General features: G+C 32.0%; 1 protein-coding gene across 1 annotated transcript in view; it reads right to left on the bottom strand.

The window, feature by feature from the left end:
• Window positions 1–11,600: 11,600 nt before the first annotated feature.
• LOC129907302 (cyclin-dependent kinase 5 activator 1) overlaps window positions 11,601–20,992 on the bottom strand; it is a 162,195-nt gene continuing 152,803 nt past the window's right edge. The window contains exon 5 of the mRNA XM_055983419.1: window positions 11,601–12,391. Within this exon, the coding sequence (XP_055839394.1) occupies window positions 12,241–12,391 (151 nt within the window). The 3' untranslated portion in view covers window positions 11,601–12,240. The remainder of the gene's footprint in view (window positions 12,392–20,992) is intronic.

Here is a 20,992-nt window from a genome sequence, read left to right as displayed (position 1 = left end):
TAGAGCTAAGAAGTGCTCTTAATCAAAATGTAAATGTCAATTTTTTCTATTGTAGAACTTACGGGTACTCGAGCATTATATTTAGAACCCTAATCGTGCTGATAAAAATGCTTTAAATTAGCCATAAAGTGACAAATACACTAACACTAATGCTATTGGGCAGTACTACCCGCATGTAAGAACTGAAACGGAGCTCTTTTTAGCTCTCAAAGTCGAAAAAATAGCTCTTTATAAGTTTTTATACAGCATTATTGACGCTAAAGAGCTTAATGAAGTTAATAAAGTCAAATTATTTAGCTTTATAAACGCTGCTAGAGCTTAAAACGAACTAGAATTGTTACTTGGGCAAGATTGATCTTACTTTATAAATCTCCTCGAGACTTTGTTTGCTGTCAAAAGTTAGCATGAATAAAGGTAGTAACCTCCTTGGTCGATTCTCCAGAGGAGTTTTTGATTGTCTCATTCTCAAATAGATTGACTACATCAAGCGCTTGGAAGCCTTTTTGTACAAGATCTTCAACTACTTCCTCGGGAGAGCACGAGGAATGAAGAAATCTGGCTCCTACTTTTATTGACCTTGTAGCTTTGTTCTCATATGAGTGCCATTGTATTTGGTGTTTGCTCAGTTCTTCAGTGACAGATCTATACTCGTCGGCTTCGAGACTTTCCAGTTGTCTTTGTTGTACGATGTGTATTTACAAGCTTTTTTAGTACATTTTTGTATTATTTTTTTAAGATCTCAAAAAACTGGAAATCCTGAGATAATAAATGGTGGTAGTGTAATTTTTTTGCTGCCTTTAGCGTGAGAATTTGATTTAACAACAGCTACCACATTATTCGCTTTTTTAGTTTCTGTACACAACTCTTTATTATTTTCGGTTTTAGAGCTTTTCTGATCTCTGGAACAAGTCTCAGGACTACGTTTACGTTTCTTTTTCTCAGTTTCAAACAAGAGCTCTTCTTCATCAGTTTGATATTCAGGCTCAATATATTTTGGACTTAACTGAAGCATGGACTCTGAATCTCTTTCTCTTCGAGTTTTTTCACTTAAGCTGAAGACTTTGAACTAGAACTTCAAGCTGTTTTCTTGCTGCTATTTCAATTTGCCATTCTCCAATGTAGTTCTTTGATTTTGACTGGTCTATCTCTTTGTCTTCGATGGAACTCTGTTGATCTGTAATGTCGATATCTTAATTTTTCTTGGTCCCTTTTTCGCTGATGTGTTTAACGTCAATAGTATTGTTTGGGGTTGTCGATGATGTAACCACTGGAGTAAATTTGTTTGGGCGAATTCTTTGTAGCTTTGAGTTCCGTCTGTCAATATTTATAAGCAATATTTGGTCCTCCCCAGAGTCCATAGGACCGACCTCTAAAGAGATAGGTCATTGATTATGTCTTTCAGAAAGGAAGTAAGACGTTCACGGGTTTTTATTGCAGGAATCGTTCAATGGGTTATAAAAGAAGATAAAACCGCTATTAAATTTGAGGGTGGAAACTAAAGATAGGGGTGCAAAAGCCTCCTTTTTGGTTTTTCAATATATCTAGTAAACAAAGCATAGTTTTAAGATATTGCACTTAACACATTTTGTAGAGAATTAAATTTCCTATAACAATAATGTTTTTTAAAAATTGATAAAAAAATTTTCCTTTCCAAAACAGTCAAAACAAACATAAAAAATCAAAAAAAATCAATTTTTTGAGTTGTTTTTACTTTTTTGGTTGTGTCTCTTATTTGGACTGAGATAGACAATAACATTGCTCTAATAAAAGATAGAAGATTAAATTTTCTTTAAAATGCTGGTCTTATTAAATTTTTTCATTGAAAATTAACCGAAATATGGCCCTTTGAACCTATCTTTTTTTTCACAGATTCAGTTTTTCTCAAGTAAAAAAGAAACATTTGGGGGGAAAGTACGATAACTTACCAACCAAGAATTGATCGGTTTTTTGTAGAAGGGTTAAATAAAATCATTTTTTACTATGGGAGGAGGTGTCTATCTTCCCCAGATTAGGCGGGAGAGGTAATTTTCGAAAGCTAAAATTATACACTTAATTTTTAATTTTTAAGTTAGGTTATTTAAATCAATTGTTTTCAAAATAAATGAATGAGCTTGGTAAAGAAATTAGTTTTTCTATTTTTCAATTTTCTAGGAAAACAAGAAGGCATAGGAACATAATGATTTTCAGTGTTTGATAAGTAATCAATTGAGGCTGTTTACTTTAACGATAAACTTCATATTGAAATCCACAGTCTTTACTAAAATAGTAATCAACGTGTTTCTTAAACTTTTTTTCTAAAATTTTGACTTTGAAATCGTTTATTTCGAAAAAGTCGGTTTAAATAAATTCATTTTAAATTAAGTGTATAATTTTAGCTTTCGAAAAAAGTATCGTTCATAACCATAAAAGTTTCCGTTGTTTTTAATAAAATTTTTTGATTTTAAGTATTTTTTTTTTAGAAAATTGCCCCTCCCGCCTAAACGGGGGATGTAGACACCCTCTCCCATAGTAAAAAATGATTTTATTTAACCCTTCTACACAAAACCGCTATCAATTCTTGGTTGCTAAGTTATCGTATTTTTCCCCTCAAATGTTTCTTTTTTACTTGAGAAAAACTGAATCTGCGAAAAAAAGATAGGTTCAAAGGGCCATATTTCGGTTAATTTTCAATGAAAAAATTTAATAAGACCAGCATTTTAAAGAAAATTTAATCTTCTATCTTTTATTAGAGCAAAGTTATTGTCTATTTCAGCCCAAATAAGAGACACAACCAAAAAAGTAAAAAAACTCAAAAAATTGATTTTTTTTGATTTTTTTTTATGTTTTGACTGTTTTGGTAAGGAAATTTTTAAAAAATATTATTGTTATAGGAAATTTAGTTCTCTACAAAATGTGTTAAGTGCAATATCTTAAAATTATGCTTTGTTTACGAGATATATTGAAAAAAAAAACCAAAAAATGAGGCTTTTGCACCCCTATCTCCAGTTTCCACCCCCTCATTTAATAGCACTCCGCGGTTTTATCTTCTTTTATAACCCATTGAACGATTCCTGCAATAAAAACACGTAAACGTCTTAGTTCTTTATTACCCTGTTGTTTTTCGACATAATCAATAGCCTAAGAGTGGATTTACCAGTTTCACTGGATCGCAACCTGGGGTATTTAATCTAGTCGTTTTGTTCATTGCCATAATTTTTTTAACTTTGTTTTTTTACCATAAATAGGTCAGTTACTTCTATCCATAGTTTATATTCAGCCTCCCCACAGGGTACAGACGCTGACCAGTGTGCACACGCTCTTGGATTTAATTGTGAGCTGGTGCATTCAGAGCGATATTTCTGTTCTTTTGCTCCTTGTTCCTGAAAAGATAACTCAGGTGACTCAGCTCATGGATCGAATGGATCCAACGCTCGTCGTTAGTTGGATATCCAGCGGGCACCGCGGGGAGGTGACAATGCGATTTTGCCACGCTAAAATATATAAGGTATAGCAAAACACCTGTGATTCAGCTTCTCCGCTCAAGCATTCGATCCAACTTCCCTAGAATTACATTTAATATGGACACCTGGACATGTATGGATTCCATTAAACGAAAAAGCGGATGACGCCGCTGGAGAAGCCATAAAGATTGATCACTCCTCCTTTTGTATCATCATTAAACACTACGATAGGAAAACATTATTCAAAATGAAATGTTGGCCTTTATCGTCGATATTGAATGGTGCAATCTGTTTTTGGGCGGGGTTGGTTTAGTCATCACCATTGTAGATATTGCAAAAGTGATCTATCCATATTATCTGCATCGCTTGCGTCTCTACGATGTTTCTCTGTTGGTCTTTGCAGGTTTCAGTTCTATTTTTATACCCCTGAGATGTTCTCCTTACCTTATGGTAATACTTACAAACTTCATTCCTGTTGTAGCAGGACAACTAAAAGGCAATAAATATGTGCTATTCTATCAATTTTTATTTAATTTCATTATAAGAAAGTAGATAACTTTTGAACGATTAAATTTTTTTTAAATAAAAACATTTCTTCATACCATTCTAGTTTCTAATAATAATTTTTCTTATACGTATTTTAATATTACGTATAACGTATGTATAACATTACAATAAGAAATATCTTAGTTTTGGCACGGTTCCGATAACTTTGACTTATTAAGTTCAAAATATTTCTGAATTAATGTTTAGTAAATTTAAATATTTGAATGCTCGAATGCTTGTTGATTCATTTGTAATTTGTCACTCACAATCAGATTTAAATCGAACGAACTCTTGCACAGTAGTAAAGAATAAAGTACAAGCTATGTTATGTTCTTATGGACTTTCCTTTCCTTATTATCAATCTCCATGGATTTGTCGAAATAGTTTATTTTATGAACCTATGATTTTTTTTTATGCATACAAAATAGTAAATGCTTCTACTTGAAAAATTGTTAAGTATGAACTTTTTATAAACATTTTGTGCATATCAAACCTAGTTCATACTATTTAGTATTTACTATTTTGTATGCATACGGGCCAATGTTAGACATAAACACGAACACAACAAATTAGTTAAACAACAACAAACTGATTTTTTTTAAATAAAGGTTTATTCTTCATGCTTGAAGATCTTCTGACAAAATTTTTTTTTGTTCAATTCGGTTGTTGGGTTTGAAATATCAAGAGACAAACTATTTTATATATAGAATTAAAGGTAACACATTAAGCTATCGAAAAATTCCAAAAAAAAGTGCATGTCACCACTGAATATTTTGATATTTCGATGTGCCAAATGCCTCGCTTAAAAAAATCACCTTTTGAGAAGTAAATACCTAATATGTATTATTTTTTTTAACAAAAAAAAAAACTTTTGATACAGATTTATAGACAAGAGAAATACCTTTCATTTGATACCAATATTATTTCTGCACACCCATTATTACGCATTCTACGATTAATTGTTCGAAAAATTAGCTGAAATCTTGATTGTGAAATCCGAAACTTCAAACTCAAATATCTCCAAAACCCCACTAACGAATTTGAAAATATTTTACCCACGTAATGTGCTTACCGTCACCTTTCATTTGATACCCATTTCGTTAGTGAACACACTGGGCCCAAAAATGTGCCATCTCCTTTATAGTTGCTAAGAATTTATATTATTCTCATCTCTATGCCTAAAGTCAGGGCCGCATTTTGGGCGGGGCAACCGGGGCTACACCCCCGGGTCCCCACAAATTAGGGGCCCCCACAAAATAAAAAAAAAAAAAAACAAGGAACCAGCATCTTTAGCTGCATTCTTTTGGGAGCATTTATCTACTGCTTAGTACTTAAAATTACTTTGAACTACTTTTGCTATATTTAAAAAATAGTTCAAAGCAGCTTTAAGTAATAAGCAGTAGATAAATATTGCCAAAGGAACTTAGCTATTGTGGTCATAAAAAATAAAATGTAGGTATGACTGGGTTGCTCAAAGTTTTAATTTTCTTTCATAAAAATTTGTTTAATGTAAAACTAAGAGAAAAAAATGCAAAATTCGTTCTTCAAAGGCAAGAAACAACATCTTTTACCACCAAAAAAGAATGATGCAAACAAATATTTTTTTTGTTTTGTGGACAGTTTGAAATAAATTCAATTTTATTGGTTTGTACTTCAAAATAATGCGTTTCGCTCAGTTTGACTCATCCAGTCAGATGATGTGGTACACTTTTAAAATACGCAACATTTTAGTTAACAGTCCACGAATAAAAACAAATTTTCTTTACAATATTGTAATTTTCAATCAATACCGAAAACCAAGATTTCAAAAAAAACTAATAGTATAAATTTCAGATAACGAAAATTATATGTATTTCCGATCCTAAAATTTAAAATCTTCTTAGAAAGCTCACCTCAACGTACATAAAGAAAAAAACCTAGCATGAAAGTTTTTTTCTGAAAGTATTAGCAATTAAAAAAACTATCTTAATATTTCAGAAATTCCCGTTTTTAACTGGAAGCCTCCAAACTTTGTCACAAAGTATTTCGAAATATCGTCGGCCTCATAAGGAAACCTCGCAACTCCCAAAATCAAAATTTAGCATGAGAAACAAAAGAGTAGAGGAACAATAGAGTAGTTGGGGAGTAAAGTGCTGTACAAAATTTGAATTTAAGTCTATTTAGAGTTTTCGGAATGACTTCAAATTTTCTGGGTAGCTCCGCTGACATTTTTTCTAAAAAATGGCATTCAAAAGTCATTTTCGAAAAAAGGTGGAGTTACGAGGTTTCCTTATGAGGCCGACGATATGTAAGTTATCCAGTCAAGATGAGATTTGTAATTAATCTCTCCTAAGATTAAGGTAAAGCATATAATATCCAAGGTCCGTCAAGCTGGGTACGCCACAACCGAAAATCCAAAATCTGAGTATGCAGGAATTTGTTGCTAATTTGTTACCCCAATCTCGAATTTGTTGCTCCTGCCCTTACCCCTTAAATCTGTGGCGTACCCAGCTTGACGTAGATTTTGGATTTTCGGTTGTGGCGTACCCAGCTGGACGGACCTTAATATCCAAAGTTTTCAAGTGCATAAATTTAATTTTGTTTAAACTAAAAAGAAACACATATAGATATGAATAGAATAGTATTTTCTTATTACTACGTTATTTCCAAGCCACTGATAGACTTTTTTCCAACAAGTTTCTTACTGAGTCGATACAATTTAAATTTGAAGAGTTAAATATTACGAAATACCTTGACTCCTTCAATATTAAATAATGGATATAAATATTTTGATTGAGACTTTGTGTGAAATAAATTAGCAATTGAATTTACCCAAAGTACCTAACCCCATGAATTTGCGGCTTTCTAAAAATAAGCTCATAAAAAGTAAATGAAAAAGATCCCTGCACGCAGAAAAATTATCGGTTAAAAACAACGTAAAAGGCGTGTAAAATTAACAGAGAAGATTGTTATAATAGCACCTGCAAACTACCCCCGGTTAAAATTACACAAATCGACTCGGTTATTCAAAATTGTTTAATCTTACCCACTTTCTTAATTGAGTTTCTTGATCAATAAAAACAAGTTGATCGTTTAAAATAACCTTGTAAAATGGTAATTTTAAACAATTTAACTTAACCGAGACGACGACGTTGATTTTAGCAACAAGAACTATTAGACCGAGAGCCAACGACATAATGAATCAAGTCATCTAAAGAATGTTGTGAGGCATATTATTAGAAAGGTCTTGGGGAGTAAAGCACGAATCGTGAAGTCTGGCAGCATTTTGGTGTGACCAACATGGGTTAAATTCGACCCAAAGGTGTGACAAAAATTAAAGAAGTCAAGTCATCTAAAGAATGTTGGGACGTATATCAGAAGAAAGCCCTTGAAGAGCTAGACAAGAATCATTAAGTCTGGCAGCATTTTGGTGTGACCAACATGGGTTAAATTCGACCCAAAGTGTAAAAAAATTAAAAAAGTCAACCTGGTTGGGTAATTTTTTAAATTTAATTCCTAACCGAAAGTAATTTGCATAATATTTTTTTTGATGAAATTTGTCACATAATATTCCCAAAAATGTCAGCGCAAAAAGTCAGGCCAAATTTACACAACTTTAAATGTCGAAATTTCGAAATTTTCGAAAAAAAATCCTGTTTCTGTTTCTTTTTTAAGGAAACCAGTCATGTGAAAAATGTTGTGATGCATATTCGGAGAAAAGTGTCGATGTGTAGTATAAGAATAAATTGGTCTGGCAGCTTTTTAGTATGACCAACATGGGTTTAATTCGATCCTAAGCGTGAAAAATAGAAAAAAAAACTAACTCGTTTGAATAATTTTGTAAATTTAATTCCTAACCGAAAGCAATTTGTTCAATTTATTTTTTGACAAAATTAGTTGAACAATACTCCCAAAAGTATTTGCGCAAAGGGTCAGTCTAAAATTCTTTGACAAACACCCTGGTAGACTTTAAATGTCGAAAAATTCGAAATTTTCGAGAAAAATTCTGTTTTTGTTCCTTATTTTTTTAGTTAACTCATCTAAAGAAAGTTGTGAGGCAAATAAATAGAAAGGTCTTAAGGAGTTAGACAAGAATAAATTGGTCTGGCAGCATTTTGGTGTGACCAACATTGATTTATTACGGTCTGAATGTGTGCCAAAAATATGAGAAAATATATTTTTATTCATTATACACAGAGAAAAATATGACCCGCTTAAAACTAACACATTGCCATATTGTTTTACCGTCCATACATTTCATAAGGAAATCTTATTAAAATCAACGATTAATAAGGTTTTTTTAAGGAGATTTCTTATTATTTTTATAGAGAAAATCTTATTAAAATTTGACTGAAAAGTTGATTTTTTTTTGCAACTTAGCACTAGAACAAAAATCGCGATCAATATTTTCATGGGAGGTTGGTTCAGGTGGTAAGGTGGGCGACTAATGATTTGTAGTCTCCAGTTCGGTTACCAGCCTGGTCATCGTTTTTTTTATTTTTTTGCAAATTTTAAAACAATAAGGAAAACCCGATTGTTTTAATAAGGTTTCCTTCTTGGATGAAAACCATAGAGAAATCTTATTGTTTTTGTTCTATTTTATGTGGTCTATTTTTCTCTGTGTACAGTGCGATTTAGGAGAAATGTGTCAAAAAGCTAGAATGTGTTGGTTACGTTGAGACTAGAAAAAAATCGTATGGGAGGGGAGGGTCTATTTCCCCCGTTAAGCCCGGAGCGGCAATTTTCTAACAAACTGACTTTATTTGGGAAAAAATAAAATAAAATCAACGGCTTCACCTACAATAACGTGCTGTACCTTTTTGTAAAGCCAAAAACATTGTTTTTTGTATACTTTTTAAACAAAGCTGTTTTATGAAATAGTTTTTGATAAAATAGTTTTCAAAGTCAAAATTGAAAAAAAAAATGAAAAAAAAAATATTGAACTAATTTTTTTTCAAAATTTTATGTTAATAAGTACTTTCAAAAATTCAATGGTTTTATTGTTTTTAAACAAAACAGAAAACAAGAAGTAAAAATGTCACACCGTTTTCGAGAAATTAAAAAAAAAAAACAAAACTATTTAAAAAAAAACATTTTTGTTTTATTTTGTTGGTAAAGACCAATTTATTCTTATGCTACACATCGAAACTTTTCTCCGAATATGCATCACAACATTTTTCACATGACTGGTTTTCTTAAAAAAGAAACAGAAACAGGATTTTTTTTCGAAAATTCCGAAATTTCGACATTTAAAGTTGTGTAAATTTGGCCTGACTTTTTGCGCTGACATTTTTGGGAATATTATGTGACAAATTTCATCAAAAAAAATATTATGCAAATTACTTTCGGTTAGGAATTAAATTTAAAAAATTACCCAACCAGGTTGACTTTTTTAATTTTTTTACACTTTGGGTCGAATTTAACCCATGTTGGTCACACCAAAATGCTGCCAGATATACGTCCCAACATTTTTTAGAGACTTGACTTCTTTAATTTTTGTCACACCTTTGGGTCGAATTTAACCCATGTTGGTCACACCAAAATGCTGCCAGACTTCACGATTCGTGCTTTACTCCCCAAGACCTTTCTAATGATATGCCTCACAACATTCTTTAGATGACTTGATTCATTATGTCGTTGGCTCTTAGACTATAAGTAGTTTTTAACCAAGACTACGTTATTTTAAACGCATTTGTTTTAACCCACTTCTCGGTCGGTAGGTCCATTATTTTTCTGCGTGTGACTTAAACGCTTAATATAAACTATTTTGAGTATCGTCATTTTATATTTATTCTGCTCCCAAAGAAATGATTGGAAAAGCATCCCAGCACAATTCCACATTTAAAAAAATTGCAGGTTTAAATAAAATTATTGGTAAAATGGAGTTGAAGGTAAAAAACAGGGCTGGTACAAAACCACCTTTGAGTAACAAAATCATACCATTTTATGGTATTCATCTTCTATTCCCTATAAATTTAAAACTATCAAAATAAATCTTAAAAAAATTTTGCCCACGTGAGGATCAATTTTGAGGTGTGAAAATTAAAAATTAAATTAATACATTTAAGAAATTCAAAATAAATAAAAATGAGTTACATACTTACTCGTAGTAACATAAGTAGATTCAATTTAATTCCGATGTTAAAATGCGAAGCGGAAAAAAATTTTTTAATCCGAGTTTTAATGCGAAGCGGAAAAAAATTTTGCCCACGTGAGAATCAATTTTGAGGTGTGAAAATTAAGAATTCGCGCGAATTTTTTAAATTTTTAATGTGAAACGGAAAAAAATTTTAGCCACGTGAGGATCAATTTTGAGGTGTGATAATTAAAAATTCGCCCGAATTTTTAATTTTCACACCTCAAAACTGATACTCACGTGGCGAAACTTTTTTTCCGCTTCGCATTAAAATTGGGGTTTAAAAAATTTTTTTCCGCTTCGCGTTTGAACATCGGAATTAAATTGAATCTACTTATGTTACTACGAGTAAGTATATAACTCAATTTTATTTATTTTGAATTTCTTAAATGTATTCTTGTTTTTACTTATTTCATCTAATAATGTACAGTATTAAAAAGAAAAAATATTTTCCACCTCCCATTTCACCAAAAAGTGAATTTCGTTCCCAAAAAAAGGAGAACTTGTTCTCACATTCAGTGAGAACTAACTTCCCAAAAAAAATGAAATTATTTCCTACTCTAAGTGAAGTAATGTCCCATAAGAAAGCCGCATCCCTCTCCTATATTCTTCTCACTTCTTATTACTTAGGTACTATGAACCTGAAGCAAGATTTCTCTTCCTTCAAAAATGCGGCCTTATTTCTCGAATGAGTTCTTCTTGTATATTGCAACTGAAATAAGGTCCGTCGGGCGTTATTTCGGTTTTTCCATGGAATAAAATAAAGCCGCATTTCAAATGGGGCCTTATTTCGTAGGGCGTTATTTCACGTCACCCATATTTTATTATCTACCTATACATATATATTTTTATATAAAATGACTTCTCGATTCAAAATGTTGACAGTTTTTTAATAACATGTACCTAAGCGGTTGGTATTTCTTTTTTTTTTTCAATGTAATCGATTCTAGCAGAGCTTATCACTGTTTCAACACAGGACACAGCCTTGCAAATGTTCAGATATGAGAAAAAAACATAACGAAACAAATTATAGTGCGATACTAATATTTTGTAGTACCGTTAAGAACACTTTCCCGTCCATGATTTTAAGCCAGAACCATAATTGGCGGATGGTGTCGGAAGCTACTGTCAATTGTTGTTGTTTTCTTTGTATTTTCGATAATTTTTTTTTATCCGTCGAGTGCGGTTGCGAGCGCTGTTCCCTCGGTTTCATCCGACGCATCCGACAATTATAGTTCTGGGTTTAGTCTTCTTGCGAGAAAACGTCAGTCAGATCTTATCGAGACGTTATTCTATTGTAGTGGTATACAAGTCCTTATTTTAATCTGCTTTCTAATATATGGCTAAAAAATACCGGACCAAAAACTAATACAGCTTATCAGGCCCTCAAAATAGGAGCTTTTTGGATCTTGTCTTGTTTTTGTCTTTTTCTTAGAGAATAACTTCTTGTTTTAAGCAAAAAAAAAAAATAAAAGTGAAAGGATACGTTAAAGGAAAAATACGTTTTTTTTAATTATTTTTATTAATTCGTTTCTAATGATGTTTTGCTAATAGCCCTGTTCCCTTGGAGGTGGGATCTAGTAATAGTAGATGTTTTGGTTAATCTAGTACTAGTAGATGCGATTTGTATTAAATTCGTTGAAAGTGCGTTCCGTTGAAAATCGGAACTACTAGTAGTACTTTTCCACCTTCCAAAGGAACAGGGATAATATCAATTTTAAGTCCAAAGTTACCGGAAGTATGCATATACGTGTTACAATTTTTTTTTTAAATTTATTCCGGTATTTTCAGTAAGACTAAACGTTAATGTTTACTCAAAATAAACTACACATAAATTTAATATAATATGCCCTCAGTTTGATTCTTTATAGTGTGTATAATATGAAGAAAATGGTAATATTTATATTTTGAAGTATTTGTTATTAAGTATGAGTAGGTATGTTATTTGATTTCACGACTTAGACCTCTAGATTATGTTTTTTATTTTTTCATTTCGATTGTTCTTTTGAAATTAAATAATTAACATAAATATCATTTCTAAACAACAGTTGCCAGCTCCTGTAGAGTAGCACGATGATGGCAATTTTGCATTTTTCCGGCAGCTGAGAGTCGAACTACAACTTCTTGAGAGTATTTATGTCAGGCTGTGCAATTTGAAATATCATTTGGTAATTTTTTTCTGGAACATACCCCACATGATTTAAGCTCTGTAAATATTTCTGTAAAAAAGCCTGGCTCAGCATTAATGCGCAACATTTCGCCACTAAGTCTATTAACAATTAGAAGACATCTGAAAATAAAAAAGTTCAGTGATAAAAATGACATCAGAAAAGAGATTTATTATTTTTTTTTATTTCTTGGAAATTTTGTACAAGCTTAAAGGTTCAAATATGTATTTGTCTGATAATAAAGTTCATTTTAAAATTTAATTGAGTTTAAACAGGATGATATAGCAGGATTGTTTAAAAAAAAAACTACAGCGTGTAGGTTGGGTTGAGAAAAAAAATCGTTTAGGAGGGGGGTGGTCTACTCCCCCCGTTTAGCCAGAACATCTCTGAATGTTAAAAAAAAAGATGAAATGTTAATGGTTCATAAATTGATCTACTTACAAGACACGTGAAAACAAAAAATAAAGGGGTTTCTAAGAAAAAAGAAGTTTGGATTTTTTTAATTTGTCGAAAACGACAAGATGTTTTTGCATCCACTTTTCTGTTATTGTTTCGAAACAAATAACAGCAGTGAATTTTGAAAACTTAATAGGCACTTCATTATATAAAATATTGAACAAAAGTTGGTATTGAAAATTAATTTTTCAAAAACTATTTCATAAAACAAGATAAAAGACGATGCTTTTGGTAATACAAAAAATTACAGCACGGTATTATATTATATTAGGCTAGGCGCACACATGCGATTTTAGTCGCGCGATAATTCAGTCGCAAAAATGGATCACAAGGATTTCAATGCCTGTGAACACACATGCTTCCCGCTATTAAAAATTTGAAAATTGTGTCTAGTCATTCAAATTCTTGTCATCTAATTTGCGACTGAATAATCGCGCGATCAAAATCGCATGTGTGCGCCTATCCTTAAAGTAATTTTTTTAAGGTTCCTGGCTAAACGGGGAGAATAATAATAGACCACGGCTTCTTTTTTTTTGGCTCGACGCAACATTCCTTCTGAATCCCCCTGTATACCCATATATCCTTAAATATTTGCTTTATGAAATCGATTTTTCCCGAAACAAAGCATACTATTCAGCAATGTAAAAGAGTGTCGTGTCGAACACAGCCCTGATATGATGCTCAAGGAAATACATATTTGACGAGTCCCTCGTGAACTTGATGGTCCTAAATATAGTAGTATTCTTTTAGTGGGTCAAACATTTTGACTCAAAATAATAGACATAATTGTGAACTTAACACGTTATAAGGCAAAATAAATAAACCATTTAATTCATTACTTCCCCACCCATTATTTTGCTGCAGACATCAATACCAACATATGCTGAAAACAATATAATTATCAACTTGAATCATGGGCCTAGCTAGAGATTTTATCTAGGGTGGGCCAGATGTTATCATCGACCTGAAGCCATAACCATGAGTGTGCAATTTTTTTTTACTAGGTCTATATAAGGCAAGTATTGGTTTCGTGTCGAAAAAAAATTGAGGTGTTAATCAAAACCAACATTAGGATGGTGGAGAATTAAGAAAAAGTGGATCTATGAATTCTGTCCGTGCGTCTGTACGTCATTCTGTACACATTTCCAAAGCCATAAACCAGTGGACTGATTTTCTTCAAATTTGGTACAGATGATTTTTATAGAATTCAGAAAATTGTTTTTTTTTTTTTTGTTCTTTTTCTACCTTAATTAGAAAGTGTAGCCCCATACAAATTCTTCAAGTTATACCAAATAACTGGAAAATGGCTCTAACGATTTTGTATTGTATTGTACTAACAAAAGTGTTAGTTTACAGCAACTACGTGACACAGTCGTGCATTTTATTTATTTTGTTCCTTTAATTGGCAAATAATTCGCCACTCTCTGTTGTTTTTAATTACTTAAAATTTGCAAAAAGTTTATTTGAGCGACACAAAAGTTTAATTTAGTAGCAATTTATGACAGCGATTGGTTTTAAAAATTAACCTTACCAAGTTTTCAATTTTATTTGCTTTATTTTTTTGTTTAAGGTGCTCTTGAAACTTAAGCCAGGTACATATAAAAATAAAAATTTGTAAATAAAAGTTTTTGTATGCGGGTGACTATGTGACTCTAAGGCCGAATGTTAAACATTTAGCAGAGGATACATTTTTGACATTTGAATGTCTGGTGAATAAGAAATTATCTTTGGCTTAATTTAGCTGTGTGAATTTGGATACATTTTTGACGTAGATAAATATTTTTTTTCTGCAAATCGAAAGAATTAATGATTTTAAAAAAAGTATAAATATTAACAATTTACAAACATCCAACACGCGTTTTCATGTGAATTTCATTTTTGTGTTGCCATTAATGGGTAACTAACAATTTTTTTCATCATCAATAAAATAAAATATATTGAAAAATATATATTTTTCCTAATATACACTCATAATGTTGTACTACTTTTTCAATTTTCAAATTTTTTATTAACCTCAATATTGTCAAAAATTGTACATGCTGTTAACTATTTAACGCAATTCACACACGGCCTAAATTGAAAAAGCTAATTATTGAATCCGACCTTTTAGACTGCTCATATAAACGGGGTATACATATCGCTGACTAAGAAAAATATACATAAACACAAGGCTGGTCAGAGGCCAGCAGATATAATTCTGTAAAAAATTTTCCAATGACTTTTTTCTCCCGTTAGTCATTGCTTATTCCATATTCTAAACTAAAACATCAAGTTCGCCGCCCGTCAACTAGTAATCGGCATCTGCGCCTTCATTCCATACTTTGTATGAGAAAATCCCCCCCATTAAGTAAGTCTTTTGTATACTAAAATGACTTGCTCTGGGAGCTACAATTTGTCTTAAATTAGAAATTTATCTTGGCAGTCCCTTTCGCTCTTCGCCCCTCTTTCCTATGACACTATAATTGCTTTACTTAAGCTTCAATTTTGACGTCCAGAGCGAGTGGTTTTTTGTGTCATTTTAGTACAAACGACTTACTTAACGACCCACTAACAACCCATACATGCCAGTCCAACTACTGGTTGGAGGCTACGATCTGGCTAGTTTATATATATGTAATTTTGTGATTTAAATTGTTTTTTTTTGTATGAAAATCTTAACAATTACACGCAAAAAACCATATTTTAACCTTCGTGTTTTTTTTAATCACGTTCCTTAGGAGTTTTCACGTGAGAATAAGAAAGACTAATGAAGCTATCATATATGTACTTGTACATATTTGAAAAAGTTGATGTGATTTTACTTGGTTGTACAAAAATACCAGCGATTTACCAGTGTTTTACTGGCGTAAATACAGCAAAGTTTCGGGTGGAAACCGTGACTTTTGAAGAGTAATCTCGTGATTTTAAGGGGGCAACCAATTCATTAATTTAACCGAACTAACCCTTCCCTTGCTTTTAGTGGCCAACCCGTGCTTTAAACGACACGTTCTATGATTTATTTTTTTCCCGGCTACCGAAGATTTTGCCAAAGCAATGCGTGAAGATGATTTTAGCAAAAAAAAAAAAACACAATCGTACAGCAGCGACCCATTGTAGAAATTATGTAATTTTTCCAAAGTAATTCAGGATGTTTTCGTTTATCGGGGAAACCAGTGATTTTAATGACGATTGTGATTTTACCCAAGATTTTCATAATGTTAAGAACAAACCTGTGCACAGCTGTGGTTTAACCGAAGTGACTCTTGATTTTTGTGCAAACCATCATTTAATTGCGGAACTCAAACTCATTGAAATAAAATGCACGAAATAAACCACTTTTGTTAGTTTACTTGAAAATTTTAAGAGCTGGCTCTAAATACTATTTAGTGTCTAAAAAGTTGTCCCTTTGGACAGTGAATATTGAAAAAAAAACAAAGTGATCAAAACCAAACAACTGCGTTACTTTACTGCAAATTTCAGTTTTATCTGTAAAATCATATAATTAAGCTCTCTGATATTCATATTTGAAACTATAGGAACAATGTAAGTCTCCTATGAAGTTAAATCACAGAAAAATTAATTTCAATTAAATATTCTTAATAGTTTATTACCAAAAATCAGCTATAAAACTTTAAATGCCACTGAGATATGTAAACCACAATGTTACCGTGATTTGTAAACTTGTAGTACCTAAATAATGTTAATTTTATAACTCAATATAGTTTTTCTACTTATTTGTACTCTTTCTTCAAAAAAAAACAGTAGTTCTTCGCCCATAAATAAAAAAAAAATTTTGATGTTGGGGAAGAGCCGACATTAAGGGTAAAGTTTTATAAAATGAAAAAAATTTTTCTTGTTATTTGACTTTTTTGAGATTGCTTTGAGTATTACGTCTTCAAAGTTAAATCAAAATCGTTACAGCCGTTTTCGAGTAATTTGCTATAAGCGAGATATAAATTTAAAAAAAATGAAGGGGCAATTGCGGCAAAAAATGAAAAGCCTATACCATGAAAATTTGTAAATCTGCCTCTGAGGCTGGTTCAAAAAAATCGAATTTTTTTTTTGATTTTATACTCCGATAGATTGCCAGACATCTCTAGAATATACTCACCAAATATGAAATCTTTGTATTAATGGAAAGGTCCTTCGCTTCGCAATTTTCAATTTTTTATATTATACTTCTACTAAAAAAAATCATGTTTTTATAATTCGGCTTTTTAGCAGGTTAGGAAATTGAACGCTCTACAAAAAAGGCCTTGGACACCATTTTCGTTTCTCTAACCGTTTAAAAGATATTTGACGTCCAAAAATCTTAATTTTGTAAAAAATTAAACTTAATTAAAAAATTAATTTTAATTAAAAAAATAATTAAATTATTAAACATACATACAGCCCTATAATTCTCAGCAAGCGATATTAAAAAAAAAATGTTAGTAGGAGCTAATACCAGATTCAAAGTTCCGTAGAACTGTCGGTTTTTCTAGGGTGGGCCATTGATTTTCTAGGGTGGGCCTGGCCCACCCAGGACCCCCCCTTCCTACGTGCATTTCGATACCCATTATGAAGGGTTGGAAATCTTCGCTTAGACCTGCGAGCATTATAGCACCAATCCATTCTCCAGGTATTATAGGAAATTAAATGTTTGCTAATTTATTGGTTGTGCCTATAACCTCATTAACAACGTACTCGGTCATTGAATCGCAATTTTCAAGACGAATGGATATAAGTTTTCGTAAAAGTGCAGCTTTTCATGAAAGTCAATTGTCTTCATAGAGCGTTTTTAATTTTTGCCATATTGCAGATACTGATGCTTCATTCTGAATATGAACATACAAGGACTCGTTTATACTCACAACAATTTATGCTTTCGCCTTCCGGAGTTTGGCAGCATCCTTTTCAGTAACTGGATATGTTACACAATCGTGAAGATCATTCAGCTCGAGAATATTTTGCATCGCGAATTTCCATGTATGAAAATTTTCGCTATCACGTAATTTTTCCATTCCTTGGCTCAAATTATCGTTTGCAGCCATTTTACAACGAATGTAATTATTTGAGGAAAAAAAATTTAAAATCTTGCAAATTCTTCCATTTTGTTTTAAAAACAATGAATGTCTTCCAGCCAACTCATCTTCAATATAATCCTGTTTAAACAATGCCTGGACCCAAAACCTCTTGAGATTTAATGGAAAACACAGGAAATATATTTATAAAAAGAACGTGTTTCTATTTATTGTAAGGTTAAGAAATGAATAGAATCATTAAATGATAATTTAAAAATATTAAAAGCTTAAAACAATGATTTAATATATTGACAAGTTGATCATCATCATCATCATATAATCAAACGGCGAACACGAATTTTGTGGTACAAAATACCCGGCCCACAACAACCGAAGGGGCATAAATTATATACCGAACGAAAGAGAATTATCTCTAGAAGCGCAGAATGTATTTTTTTTTTAACCGAAATTAAACAAATTCAAATTCGATATATAAAAAAAAAAAACAAAACAAAAACAACTGGAATATCTGTTGGAAAATTTCCAATCGACTGGAATGATATGTCATTCATGACTGAATGAATGAATGAAAGCATTAATCAAAAAACAAGGTCTGTTTGGGTACTGCCTAAAACAGAAATATTTCTACTTTTTTCAACATTTTTAGCCCAAATCCTGTTTGGGTACTCTAGAATGGTGTAGTTATGTACATTATTTTTGACAAAAGTAGAAATATTTCTTTATAATCTTTGAACAACAACAACATCTTGAAGGTGCTACCACCAAGTGTTTTTTTTTTATGGCTAGAGTTACAGTACTGTTTCACGGACGCCAATCCGATCATCAGACTCCTTATTCCATTTTGTATGTGGTGCTTAGTCTAGTAATTTTTCATTTTAATTTGAAAAACTTTTTCCGTCACACTTGAGTATTGAACCTAGACCAAGCGAGCTCAGAAGCCAGTACACTACGCACTGCGCTACCTCTCCCACATGATTAGCTTCACCCAATTGTAGGCTTTATAGTTTATCAACATTCAAATGAATAGACTTAGCATTTTTACTAGCTCTTTCAAGTATGTATATTGTTATTCGGCTCTTTCATGTTTTTCTCCATACACTTAGGCATAGCAACAATTCGTTGCATATACGAAAGGAGGAAAGTAATTAGAAGGATGTTAGGCGCGGGCCCTGATTATTTTTCATCATTTAAGTTTCAGTTTTTCCGTATGTTTACATACTTGCAGTGACTGCTTTAAAAAAAAAAACACTTGGTGGTAGCACCTTCAAGATGTTGTTGTTGTTCAAAGATTATAATGGAATTGACGGAATAAAAAGCAGTCACTGCAAGTATGTAAACATACGGAAAAACTGAAAAAGAAATATTTCTGTTTTAGACAGTACCCAAACAGACCTACATTAAGGTGGTTTCACATTGGTGCGTTGTTTTAAGATAGCATGTTAACTTTGGTTAACTTTCATTGTTTTAGTTATCTAAGTTTAGAAGTAAGATGTTTGTTTTATTACCATGAATTTTTTTGTTAAAATAGAATTTTTATAAAATCGAGTCTATTACTAAGGTCCAATCTTTTGTAAACACTTCTGATACCAATGAAATCTATCTTCGTCCTTTTCTCTCTTGAAAGAACATAAGAATTTGACAGTTCCTTTGCCATTTTACCAAGTTTTCACTTTTAGACGTTTACATTTTAGCATAAAAGGCCCTAATATTTTGTCGCACACCAAATGCCGCATGAAAAAGCGTTTTTCTTATGAGGCTCAGGGAAAACTAACAAAAACGTCTTTTTTGTTCCTTAAAGCCTTATCTACAATAAGCTAAAAAGTGAAAAAGTGAGAAATTTACAAAATTCAGTTTATTTATTTCTTTCTAGCGCTATTTGTTTTTGTTTATTAAAGCAAAAAATAAGCTTTCTGCATCATTATTTTTGATTTTAAGGTAAGAAAAACGGTCAAAAAATGAGTTTGAAAATTGTTTTTAATACAAAAAAAAATATGCTTTCCGCATTTTTTGTTTTAATTTTCTAGCCCAAAAAACCATACAAAAATGCGTTTGAAAATGTTCACTTTTGTACTTTTTCACTTTTTGAGCCAATGTAGTTAAGGCTTTAAAAGTATAACTACAACGGCCACTTTTTGCAAAAAGTCAAAAAGTGAAAATTTTCAAACTCATTTTGTGACAGTTTTTCCGACCACAAAATTAAAAATAATGACGCAGAAAACCTGGAGTCGAATTACAGCATACGATTACGATCATTCGTTAACGTTTTTACTATTTGTGTCTCTATTTATTTAGTAGAAAAAGATAGGGGTTTGGTTTCAAAAACTATTTTTGTAGTTTTTGCCAAAAATTTTTCCCAAAACAAATATCGCTAGAAAGAAATAAAAAAATTTTTTTTTTTTTTAATTGCCCACTTCTTCACTTTTTAGGTAATTGTAGTTAGGCTAAAAAAAAACGTGGTCCTGCGTCGCAGTTGGTGTGGTAAAGCTTTAAGAATTGATTTGTTTGATTAAAAAATGTTGATTCTCACTTTCAAAGGGATGGTTTGCTTAAAATTTCATTGCCACACATTACCACAGATTACCTTTTTACTACTGTGGAGTGGAATGTATTACAAAGAATAGACGCAAATTTAAAACGTCCGCAGTCGGCTTTCTATTATTTGGTGTTTCGCTTATATAAAATACCTCAGTGCGCGAATTTGACTTAGCCAAGCAAATATCTAACCTCAAACATACAAATTCGGCACATTGACCAGTGAATAATAAAGAATTAGTGATTAAAATTTCTAAATTATAGTTCAATGGAAGATTTCTGCACCCAATCCTCTACAAACACAATGACAACACGTTCAAAAACACAGCAAGTATTGGAGAAAAAAGAGATTGCAGCGGGCGCTGTCTTGTTTGGTGTTCCTTGTTTACCAGAGGAAAACTTAACACTAATCTTCAATCGTCTGTGTTCAACCGCCAACTGCAAGCCCACCAGTATAAAGAACATTTTTCGTTCTCGCTCTCGAAATTCTGCGAGTCCAGTTTCACCGCCTGTCATAATTAAATTTGCTTGTGTGCAAGAGAAATACTCTACCGAAAGAAAAAACAAAACAATCAACTCTCATTGCGTGACCTGGGTATGGATTCTGACAAAGCCTGTTTTTTGAATGAAAGCTTATCCAAAAACACTCGCACTCTACTTCACCATGCAATCCACATGAGGAATAATCACCAACTGTTCAGTGCGTACACAAAACATGGTTCTGTTTTCATC

The sequence above is a fragment of the Episyrphus balteatus genome, chromosome 1, assembly GCF_945859705.1.
Source record: "Episyrphus balteatus chromosome 1, idEpiBalt1.1, whole genome shotgun sequence".
NCBI lineage: Eukaryota > Metazoa > Arthropoda > Insecta > Diptera > Syrphidae > Episyrphus > Episyrphus balteatus.
This window is presented reverse-complemented; position numbering and strand designations above follow the sequence as displayed.